The 12,220-nt window shown below is 35.5% G+C and overlaps 1 protein-coding gene across 3 annotated transcripts in view; it reads right to left on the bottom strand.

The window, feature by feature from the left end:
• LOC142350334 (uncharacterized) overlaps nucleotides 1–12,220 on the bottom strand; it is an 87,690-nt gene that overhangs the window by 17,011 nt on the left and 58,459 nt on the right. Inside the window, exon 16 of one of the 3 annotated variants that reach the window (XM_075402166.1) lies at nucleotides 4,883–5,252. The exons of the other annotated variants lie outside the window; for them this stretch is intronic. Within the exon in view, the coding sequence (XP_075258281.1) occupies nucleotides 5,169–5,252 (84 nt within the window). The 3' untranslated portion in view covers nucleotides 4,883–5,168. The remainder of the gene's footprint in view (nucleotides 1–4,882; nucleotides 5,253–12,220) is intronic. 3 annotated transcript variants of the gene reach the window in all.

Genomic DNA, 12,220 nt, shown 5'->3' with positions numbered 1-12,220 from the left:
AAAAAAATTCAGAGCCATTTTTTTGTCGCAAAAGTTTGGCCAAGTGACCCATCTCCGAGACTTGAAAATTTTCCTAGGCCAGTAATGGTCATTAAACTCAGCAAAGAACAAAAAATATTGACAAATTTTGGAAACAATTACAAATTTTAATAAAACTTTGCTAAAATTCAAGTTATTATCCTCAGGACCATTTCGTTGTCTCAAGAGACTAACCAGTATGCCCGTTTTAAGCCCGAAATAGTTTCACTGGCTCATAAAGATCCATACACTTGGAACACAAAAAATTTCAAAACTTTGCAAAAAATTTTAAATTCTATTTAAAAATATTTAAAACTAGAGTCATAAAAAACATTGATCACCATCCCATTAATTCTGGAAAATATGCAGCAGCTTATTATCAAACCTTGGAGGAGGTCCCAGACCCCTTGGTGCCAGAAAAATTCGCAAACATGAAAAAATTGCAAATATTTAAAAAAAATTGCTGAAATTTGTAATATTAAAATCTTGAAAAACATTCCATTACATCAATAAACTATGCAGTAATATATTATCAACCCTGGAGGAAGTTCCAAGGCTTTTGAGTCTAAAGAAACCTAAAAAATGACAAAAAATTTTGAAAAACATAATAAAATTGCAAGTTTTATTTTTAAAAAAATCTAAAAATTGTGATATTAAAAAGTTGAAATTAATCCATGACCAAAAATAATCTTCCTGTAACTCATTATCAAACCCTACGGAGGTTTTTAGACCCTGAGGCTCAAAAAACCTGAATAATGACTATAAATGTCAAAAAATGGCAAAAATTGTCAAGAAAATTTGTGATGTTAAAATCTTGCAAGACATTCCATTACATCTAGAGATTATAGTTAACCTATTTTCAAACCCTAGAGGAAGCAACCTAGAAAACGGCGAAACTAAAAAAAAACTTGAAAAAAGGCAAGTTTTATCAAAAAATTGCTAAAATTTGTGACATTAAAAGTTTGAAAAACTGTTCCATGGCCACTAAAAATTTGTCAGCAACTTATTATCAAACCCCATAGGATATTTTCTGGCCCCTGGTTCTGGAGAGACGTGAATACGGAAAATGTAAACAATTAAAATTACAAGTTTTGTCAAAAAAATGCTAAAATTTGTGCTGTTAAAATCATTCCATTACCACTAGAAATTATGCAGTAACCTATTATTTAAAACCTAGGGGAGTTTCCTTGACACCTAGGGCTGCTAAAAATCAAAGAAATGTCAAAAATTTTCAAAAAACTTGAAAATTGCAAAATAATATAAATTTGCGTGTTTTAGCAGTTGTTCGTCAGTAGCTAGAAACGGGGGGGGGTGCACCGAAGGCAGATTGGGGGGGGGGGCAGCGCAGCAGTGGGGGGGGGGGGGTTGGGCAAGTGGCCGGGGGGGGGGGAGGGGGTGGGTCAACAGTGCAAGGGTCTTCAACCTCCCTTCACAACATAAGTATAAGTCTCCAAAACAGTATTTGAGCTGAAACAGAGCTGAAGGGCTTAGAGGGCGCTACCTGTTTATCCCGTTTTTGAGGACGAAAAGTCAAAAACGTCAGAGGAAAAATTAGTCAAGCGAAAAATCGCATAAATAAAGACCGACAGGACTAATATAATTGCTACAAAATTCGTTTGAGAGCAATTAAAAAGTACATGCGCTAACAGGTATCCACAAGCCATCTATCACTAATGTTTATTCATGTCTTGGAGAAAATTATGACAGAGCTGCAAAATATGATTGATCGTGGAGGACTCGCAGTTTCTGTTCAAACTGACAAGTTGTCTCTTTCATAAGCCAAACCATCATTCAGAAGCCCCCGAGAAACCAATATGCATTTTTGGTATAGTGAACAAAGTTATCAATCTGCTATCCGATTTATGGAAATTGCCATGCATGGTTCAATCGATTGCCATCGAAAAACATATACGACTAACGTCAAAAGAATTGCTCTCAAAGACTAGTGGGAGCTCGGGTCGCTTGTAGTATGCTTCAGTAGGGGGAGTTCTAAAATCACTAAGGAGAGCAACTGCTGTCTAAAAACATTTTTAACAGAATGAGAGAAGAGTGAAACTATCCTATAGAAGTCAAAAAACTTCACGCAAAATGTTGAACAAGCTGTGAACTAAGGTAAAGCGGAAAAATTTCATTCGACGAAGTAAAAAAAATAGGAGCGCTATAATAGCCGTCTGAGAAGCTGAGGCGGCTATTAATCACGCAAAACGAACAAGTTAAGGGCGTGAAAGTCTCTCGAAAAGTAAAAACGGTCAAGCAAAAACTTTGCATAAAAGAGACCAAAATCGTTTGGATGAACGGAAGACATTCTGTTCTCTGCAGCGCTCACGGTACCAACACAATACTGTTAACCGTTTGCTCAAGTTTAGGGAGCCAAACACGGCACATCATACAACTGGAACGTCAAGAAGGCTAAAAAAGAAGACGTGGATTGTCATCCAAATGCTCCACTAAGAACGACTTAAAACCTTCCTGGCGTTCTTCATTGAGGACAAAAAACCAAACGGTCAGACTAAAAATTTATAGTACAAAAAATCGCATAGAAAAGACCAGCAGGAATACTATAATTGCTACTAAAACTTTTTTGAGAGCAAAAAACGTAAAAATACGTCGGATGAATTGCTCTTAAACGACAGTAAATTTTATTTATGGGGGGCGTCATTTAGAATTGTTTCGAGGGTGCGAAAAAACTGGCCCCGCAGTTGCTCGAGGCTCAGACCTTCAGGACGACGGTCTACCATCGTAACCACTATCTTCAATAGCTTTGATTCCTTTTCGCTAACAATCGCTTTTGTATTAGCAACAAACTATTTCAGAAAGAGGGCAGCTTAGACAACTCTCAAGCGTAAAAAGTCTCGCAAGATGTCAAAGAAAGTTCTGGAACAAGCGCAAAAACGTTCAAGCAAAAACTTTGCATAAAAAAGACACACATTTACAATAATAACTTGAAACTGTTCGAGAGCAACTGTTCAATAACTGTTTAAAACATAAACTGACAAACGTTGGAAGAACTGCTCTTGAACGACAGGCGAGGCAATTTAATTCAGGGGCTGTAGCCTACATCAATTTTTCTATATGGGTGCAAAAAACCTCGCCCCCACCGGGATTCGAACCACTTACTTTACTTCGGAGCAATAGAGATCACTCAAAATGAAGAACGAAAGCGTGAAAAATTCACCTGAGAAGTCAAAGAATGTTCTAGAAAAAAAGCGCAAAATGGTCAAGCGAAAAATTTACATAAAAAAGACACGAACGTTTACAATAATTGCTATGAACTTCGTTAGAGCAGTTAATAATATCTATTTACAAAACACTCAATTCTACCCATTTGGCCATTATGCAAACTGATCGTTTTATTAAATGAAGGGGATTGTTAAAGATAAAACCACTAAATTCGGACGAAATGCTCTGGGATGACAAAGAGGGCAGCTTAGACAACTCTCAAGCGTAAAAAGTCTCGCAAGATGTCAAAGAAAGTTCTGGAACAAGCGCAAAAACGTTCAAGCAAAAACTTTGCATAAAAAAGACACACATTTACAATAATAACTTGAAACTGTTCGAGAGCAACTGTTCAATAACTGTTTAAAACATAAACTGACAAACGTTGGAAGAACTGCTCTTGAACGACAGGCGAGGCAATTTAATTCAGGGGCTGTAGCCTACATCAATTTTTCTATATGGGTGCAAAAAACCTCGCCCCCACCGGGATTCGAACCACTTACTTTACTTCGGAGCAATAGAGATCACTCAAAATGAAGAACGAAAGCGTGAAAAATTCACCTGAGAAGTCAAAGAATGTTCTAGAAAAAAAGCGCAAAATGGTCAAGCGAAAAATTTACATAAAAAAGACACGAACGTTTACAATAATTGCTATGAACTTCGTTAGAGCAGTTAATAATATCTATTTACAAAACACTCAATTCTACCCATTTGGCCATTATGCAAACTGATCGTTTTATTAAATGAAGGGGATTGTTAAAGATAAAACCACTAAATTCGGACGAAATGCTCTGGGATGACAAGCGGGCCAATTCAGAGAGGGGTGGGGGGTTAATCTCAAAAAATGAACAATTTTTTGCAATATCATTTATGGATGCAAAAAATTCCGACTTCAGAAATGGCGTTGGTCTTTTGACAAGAAACTGAGGAGCCCTTAACAATCACTAAGTCACCGGCTTTCGAACAGCTTGAGCGGAAGCACTATTTATATCCTTGTTTAAAATGAATGAGAGCAATTTAGATCACGAAAAAATCAAGCGTGAAAAGTCTATCGAGAAGTCAAATCGCTCAAGCGAGCCAAAGAATCAATATCGCAAAAACGGTCACGCAAAAAATGTGCATAAAAATACACCCACGTTTACAATAATAACGAATTTGTTCCGAGAGCAGTTTTAATTTATTACCCAGAACAGCATATCGCTCAATCTAAGTGGTTCTTTTTGAGCATGTTATTGTTTCTTTTATAGTGAAAATTATCCGACAGAATTTGAAATAAACTACGAAAGCCTGAAGCTGCTAACATCTGCTTGTTTAGATTGAACATCCTATCACATTATTAATGCATCACGTTACCTAGAAAACCGGTTAGGAAGTGGTTAATATGTTAGATGCAAAATTAATCTAGTGCAAACACGTTCCCATATCGAATGACAGGAATTACACGAAAATTGATCAAACCCTTACCTCGATTTACGGTGGGCAATGAACACACGCGATCACCAATTCATCAATATAACACTTCACATTATTTAACCTTGTCACCATGGGGCTGTTATACTTCAATTTAAAACACGGGTAATAATCTCAACTCAAACGCAGGTGTTAAAATACCCAGAACCGAACACTCAAAATGATCATTTCCAAGTACCTGGACATTTTGGGCGTGTCTTACACATTTAGAGGTCTTCACGTCTTCCAAATTTGACAAGGATTTTCATATTTTCATCAGCCTCGCTTTTAATATTCTGAAGAGGTAGTAAGATTTTAAAGTTTTGATGGTTAGAAACGAGATATTTGTGTCTTCGAATTTTGTCTAGGCGCCATATTTCTTCATAACAACAAAAGTTTAATGAAATACGGCAAGAACGTGACAGCGTGTACAGTTTGATTAGTTGATTGTCTGGGCGGATTGTTTGTTTGTTATTTTTGGTGTGCTATCTATGGGCTGCGATCTCCTTCGCAATGATGATGAGAGGTCGAAGACTCTTCAAGGGTTTAGACATTGTAATAAAGGGGTGCTGAAAGAGAACATGAGCGCATACAATATTGAACAAACTACAATTTAGTCGGACAATTTTTTTGAAAAACTTAGCCGGCAGATTGCCGGAATAGCTGCGAAAGAATAGACTTGCCTGCCGTATGATTGAGATAGAAACAGATACAGATATAAGTTGAAAAAGTTATCGACGCCGCTCAAACAGCTATGTAAAAAAATTAAACGATAAATTAACAAAACTTGTTAAAATTTATTGCGCAGAAGTCTTTTCATTAGGGACCCTTATTACACATAAGAGTTCCTTTGACCTTAAACCAATTCAAAAACAAACCCGTCAGATTGCCGGAAAATAACCACCGTTGATTCCAATAAGCATGATTGGAATTGAAAGAATAGAAATTATTGAAAAAAAAAAGATTTTTGTACAAAAACATTTTTTAAGTCCGATTTATTTTGATGGCATTTCGTCGTTGAACATACTTCTGTTTCTCAGAGAGAAGCTACAGGGGCTACTATCAATATCAATAAGCAATAGAGATAGTAACTAAGACTTATAGGAACGAAGTCCAAATAGCGAGCATCTAAAATTCGGCTTTATGGGTTTATCCCGTTTCTATTTCTGACTTAAATGTTTTATACTGACTCTGTTCATTGTGAATAGATTTGCTGAGCAACTGATGTTGAAAATCACTTTTAGCAGAATGAGAGAAGAGAGAAACTAGCCTAGAGAAGTCAAAAAGCTTTCACGCAAATTGATGAAAAAGCGGCAAAATGAGGTAAAGCGAAATATTTTTTTGTTCGACGAAGTAAAAAAAACATAGCAGGACAGATTCTGAAATACAATTCAAAGAATTGAATGAAAAATTTAGAAGTACTACCTGACCAGCAGATCACGTGAACAATGCCAGCGAAAACAAACAAAATCATCTCCAAAAAACTGAGAAATTAAAACAATCAAAAAAACTGAACAAAAATATATTCATTGCTAAACTCTAGAAGCTTTTACCCCTAAGGCAAAATTTGATCTCTTTAATTATACCTACTCCAAAAATATGTTCAAAACAAATGTTTGTTTCTGAAATCGGTCCAGTATTATATCCGCAATAACTGAAAGAAATTCATTGGCCCTTGAAGATCGATTAACTCGAAAATGACCGAAAAAACAAAAAAAAAGAAATCAATTGCAAATTTTAATGAAATGTTACGGAAAAACTTGATATTAAAATCTTCTGAATCGTTTCTGTGTATCTAGAGGCTATTATACGCCATCCCGTAACCCAATTCCAAGCCTTCAAAAATTCATGGGCTCAAAGACCGATAGGCAATGTAGAAATAAATGTAAAATGTAGAAAACCATTCACAATGTAAAATGTAGAAAACCATTCACTTGCCCCCTAGGAAATATTTGATAACATACTATCAAACCTATGATGAGGTTAGCTGGCTACTTAGGTGAGAAAAACTGACTAAAAGACATATTTTGGAAAAACTTAAAAAAATGCAAATTTTATCAAGAAATTTATAACATTCGAAAGGTTAAATTGTTGAAAACAAATCCATTGAAACTAAAAACCATACAGTAACTTTCATCAGACCGTGGAAAAGGTTCTTTGGTACTTGAGAATGGACAAATACGATAAACTGACAAAAACTTTAGAAAACCTTGAAAAAAATTGCAAATTTTATCAAAAATGTGCTAAATTTTGAGACAGTAAAATGTTGAAAACCAATCCGTTGGTACTAGAAACTATGCAGTGCCCTATTGTCAAACCTCAAAGGAGATTCCTTGCCCCCTGAATCTGGAGAAACTCAAAAAATTTTCAAAAAACTTGAAAATTGCAAAAATTAGTATCATTTTGCGTGTTTGTTGTAATACCAAAACATACAGCCCATAAAATAGTCATAAAAATAAATTTGTCTCGAAAAAGTCCTTCGTCAACTTTTAAAAACTTCAACCCAAGACTAATCAAACAAAAAACGAAAAAACTCATAAAAATCATGAAAAATTGCAGCATTTTGAGCCCAAAAACTACTAAAAACGACCTTTTAACCTTCAATTAAGGCCATCCCAGCAATTGTACCACTCTAAGCACTTGAATGACTAGTAAAGCCCTCTTTGGGCCTCTAATGAAACTTAATGCCAGCTGGGCTTTACCTGTTTATCCCGTTTTGAAAGATCAAAGTCATTGAAAAATGTGTGAACACATCTTAAAAAAAAAGGCCCAATACAATTCAAATTCCTTGAACTCTAAAAAAATAGAAGCGCTATAATAGCCGGCTGAGAAGATGAGGGCGGCTATTAATAAACTTAAATTTTGAAGTGCAAAAGTCATTTTATTGAGTGAGGTAAGTCACTTACCATCAAAATCTTCTCACGCAAAAAACTTTTGCTAGAGAGAGTGAGAACTGACGTCTCGAGCGCAAAAGCAGTTCAGGAGAGGAAGAAGTCATTCAGAAAAATTGAATTTAGCTTTGAGGTGAGAACAAAACGAAAAAAGAGGGTCAGACGGCGAAACAAAAAACATAGCCGGACACGTCCTGACGTACAATTCAAAGAATTTTCATTGACTAAACAAAAAACTAGACCTCGAACGAACTACGAGTAAATTGGGAAAACCAATTCTATAAAAATCAGATAAAATAAAAAAAATCAATGTCAAAATGCCGCATGTGAACAAAAAACCACTAGCAAGAAATTGAAAATTAGTTCAAACAAAAAACTACGCCTAGAATGAACCATGAATGAATTCGGAAAACCATTTTGAAAATCCGATCCAAAAAGTCGCTAAAAAAGTAAAAATCAAAGTGACATTGCCGCATGTGAACAAAAAAACCACTAGCGAAAAGGCGATTTTTCGTTGAAACACCGTTTTCTCACTCTGCTTTAAAATTAGATTGAAAATTCACGCCGCAAAATCACTCGCTTTTTCGCTCCACTTCCTATTTCGGCGTAACCAAAATCACTACTCCAATTTGATTCAAAAATCATGGAAATGTGTGAACAGATCATTAAAAAAAGACAGCGCCCCAATAAAAATCAAATTCTTTGAATTGTAAAAACAAAGCCGGCAGATTGCTGGAATAGCTGCGAAAGAATAGACCTGCGTGCCATATAATAGAGATAGAAACAGATACAGATCTAAATTGAAAAAATTGCCGCCGCTCAAAAAAATAGGTAAAAAACATTCAGCGATAAAAAAATAAAGCTTGTTAAAATTCTTTCCTCAAAAGCCTCTTATTAGGGACCTTTACTGCACATAAGAGTTCCTTTGACCTTAAACAAATTCAAATTAAACTTAAGTTTTAAAGTGCAAAAGTCATTTTATTGAGTGAGGTAAGTCACATATGATCAAAATCTAATAACGCAAATAAACTAGAAACTTTTGCTAAAGCGAGTGAGAAATAACGTCACGCGCGCAAATGCCGTTAGTGAGAGGAAGAAGTCATTCAGAAAATTTGACTTTTCCAGCTTTGCATTGTGAACAAATGTAAAACGAAGAAAGAGCGTCAGACGACGAAACAAAAAACATACGCAGCAGATTGCCGGAAAATAAAAACCGTTGATTCCAATAAGCGTGATTGGGATTGAGAGAATAGAAGATATTGGAAAAACGAAGATTTTTGTACAAAAACATTTTTTAAGGCCGATTTATTTTGATGGCATTTCGTAGTTGAACATAACGTACTTCTGTTTCCTAGAGAGAGGCTACAGGGGCTACTATTAATACCAATAAGCATTAGAGATGGTAACTAAGACTTATAGGAACGACGTTCAAATAGCGGGCATCTAAAATTGGGCTTTATGGGTTTATCCCGTTTCTACCTCTGACTTCAATTTTTTATACTGACTCTGTTCATTTTGAATTGCTTTGCTGAGCAACTGATGTTCAAAATCACTTTTAGCAGAATGAGAAAAGAGAGAAACTAGCCTAGAGAAGTCAAAAAGAGCGCAAAAGCAGTTCAGGAGATGAAGAAGTCATTCAGAAAAATTGACTTTAGCTTTGAGGTGAGAACAAAACGAAAAAAGAGGGTCAGACGGCGAAACAAAAAACATAGCCGGACACGTCCTGACGTACAATTCAAAGAATTTTCATTGACTAAACAAAAAACTAGACCTCGAACGAACTACGAGTAAATTGGGAAAACCATTTCTATAAAAATCAGATAAACTAAAAAAAATCAATGTCAAAATGCCGCATGTGAACAAAAAACCACTAGCAAGAAATTGAAAATTAGTTCAAACAAAAAAACTACGCCTAGAATGAACCATGAATGGATTCGGAAAACCATTTTAAAAATCCGATCCAAAAAGTCGCTAAAAAAGTAAAAATCAAAGTGACATTGCCGCATGTGAACAAAAAAACCACTAGCGAAAAAGCGATTTTTTGTTGAAACACCGTTTTCTCACTCTGCTTTAAAATTAGATTGAAAATTCACGCCGCAAAATCACTCGCTTTTTCGCTCCACTTCCTATTTCGGCGTAACCAAAATCACTACTCCAATTTGACTCAAAAATCATGGATTGAGAGAATAGAAGATATTGGAAAAACAAAGATTTTTGTTTAAAAACATTTTTTTAAGGCCGATTTATTTTGATGGCATTTCGTAGTTGAACATAACGTACTTCTGTTTCTTAGAGAGAGGCTACAGGGGCTACTATTAATACCAATAAGCATTAGAGATGGTAACTAAGACTTATAGGAACGACGTTCAAATAGCGGGCAACTAAAATTGGGCTTTATGGGTTTATCCCGTTTCCAGCTCTTACTTCAATTTCTTATACTGACTCTGTTCATTTTGAATTGCTTTGCTGAGCAACTGATGTTCAAAATCACTTTTAGCAGAATGAGAGAAGAGAGAAACTAGCCTAGAGAAGTCAAAAAGAGCGCAAAAGCAGTTCAGGAGAGGAAGAAGTCATTCAGAAAAATTGACTTTAGCTTTGAGGTGAGAACAAAACGAAAAAAGAGGGTCAGACGGCGAAACAAAAAACATAGCCGGACACGTCCTGACGTACAATTCAAAGAATTTTCATTGACTAAACAAAAAACTAGACCTCGAACGAACTACGAGTAAATTGGGAAAGCCATTTCTATAAAAATCAGATAAACTAAAAAAAATCAATGTCAAAATGCCGCATGTGAACAAAAAACCACTAGCAAGAAATTGAAAATTAGTTCAAACAAAAAACTACGCCTAGAATGAATCATGAATGGATTCGGAAAACCATTTTAAAAATCCGATCCAAAAAGTCGCTAAAAAAGTAAAAATCAAAGTGACATTGCCGCATGTGAACAAAAAAACCACTAGCGAAAAGGCGATTTTTTGTTGAAACAACGTTTTCTCAATCTGCTTTAAAATTAGATTGAAAATTCACGCCGCAAAATCACTCGCTTTTTCGCTCCACTTCCTATTTCGGCGTAACCAAAATCACTACTCCAATTTGACTCAAAAATCATGGAAATGTGTGAACAGATAATTAAAAAAAGACAGCGCCCCAATAAAATTCAAATTCTTTGAATTGTAAAAACATAGCCGGCAGATTGCTGGAATAGCTGCGAAAGAATAGACCTGCGTGCCATGTAATAGAGATAGAAACAGATACAGATCTAAATTGAAAAAATTGCCGCCGCTCAAAAAACTAGGCAAAAAAACATTCAGCGATAAAAAAATAAAGCTTGTTAAAATTCTTTCCTCAAAAGCCTCTTATTAGGGACCTTTACTGCACATAAGAGTTCCTTTGACCTTAAACAAATTCAAATTAAACTTAAGTTTTAAAGTGCAAAAGTCATTTTATTGAGTGAGGTAAGTCACATATGATCAAAATCTAATAACGCAAATAAACTAGAAACTTTTGCTAAAGCGAGTGAGAAATGACGTCACGCGCGCAAATGCCGTTAGTGAGAGGAAGAAGTCATTCAGAAAATTTGACTTTTCCAGCTTTGCATTGTGAACAAATGTAAAACGAAAAAAGAGCGTCAGACGACGAAACAAAAAACATACGCAGCAGATTGCCGGAAAATAACCACCGTTGATTCCAATAAGCATGATTGGGATTGAGAGAATAGAAGATATTGGAAAAACAAGGATTTTTGTACAAAAACATTTTTTAAGGCCGATTTATTTTGATGGCATTTCGTAGTTGAACATAACGTACTTCTGTTTCCTAGAGAGAGGCTACAGGGGCTACTATTAATACCAATAAGCATTAGAGATGGTAACTAAGACTTATAGGAACGACGTTCAAATAGCGGGCATCTAAAATTGGGCTTTATGGGTTTATCCCGTTTCTACCTCTGACTTCAATTTTTTATACTGACTCTGTTCATTTTGAATTGCTTTGCTGAGCAACTGAGGTTCAAAATCACTTTTAGCAGAATGAGAGAAGAGAGAAACTAGCCTAGAGAAGTCAAAAAGAGCGCAAAAGCAGTTCAGGAGAGGAAGAAGTCATTCAGAAAAATTGACTTTAGCTTTGAGGTGAGAACAAAACGAAAAAAGAGGGTCAGACGGCGAAACAAAAAACATAGCCGGACACGTCTTGACGTACAATTCAAAGAATTTTCATTGACTAAACAAAAAACTAGACCTCGAACGAACTACGAGTAAATTGGGAAAACCATTTCTATAAAAATCAGATAAACTAAAAAAAATCAATGTCAAAATGCCGCATGTGAACAAAAAACCACTAGCAAGAAATTGAAAATTAGTTCAAACAAAAAACTACGCCTAGAATGAACCATGAATGGATTCGGAAAACCATTTTAAAAATCCGATCCAAAAAGTCGCTTAAAAAGTAAAAATCAAAGTGACATTGCCGCATGTGAACAAAAAAAACCACTAGCGAAAAAGCGATTTTTTGTTGAAACACCGTTTTCTCACTCTGCTTTAAAATTAGATTGAAAATTCACGCCGCAAAATCACTCGCTTTTTCGCTCCACTTCCTATTTCGGCGTAACCAAAATCACTACTCCAATTTGACTCAAAAATCATGGA

This window comes from Convolutriloba macropyga, chromosome 12 (genome assembly GCF_964194025.1).
Source record: "Convolutriloba macropyga chromosome 12, txConMacr16.3, whole genome shotgun sequence".
Taxonomy (NCBI): domain Eukaryota; kingdom Metazoa; phylum Xenacoelomorpha; order Acoela; family Convolutidae; genus Convolutriloba; species Convolutriloba macropyga.
Note: the sequence above shows the minus strand (reverse complement) of the source record. Positions and strands in the feature narration are given on the sequence as shown.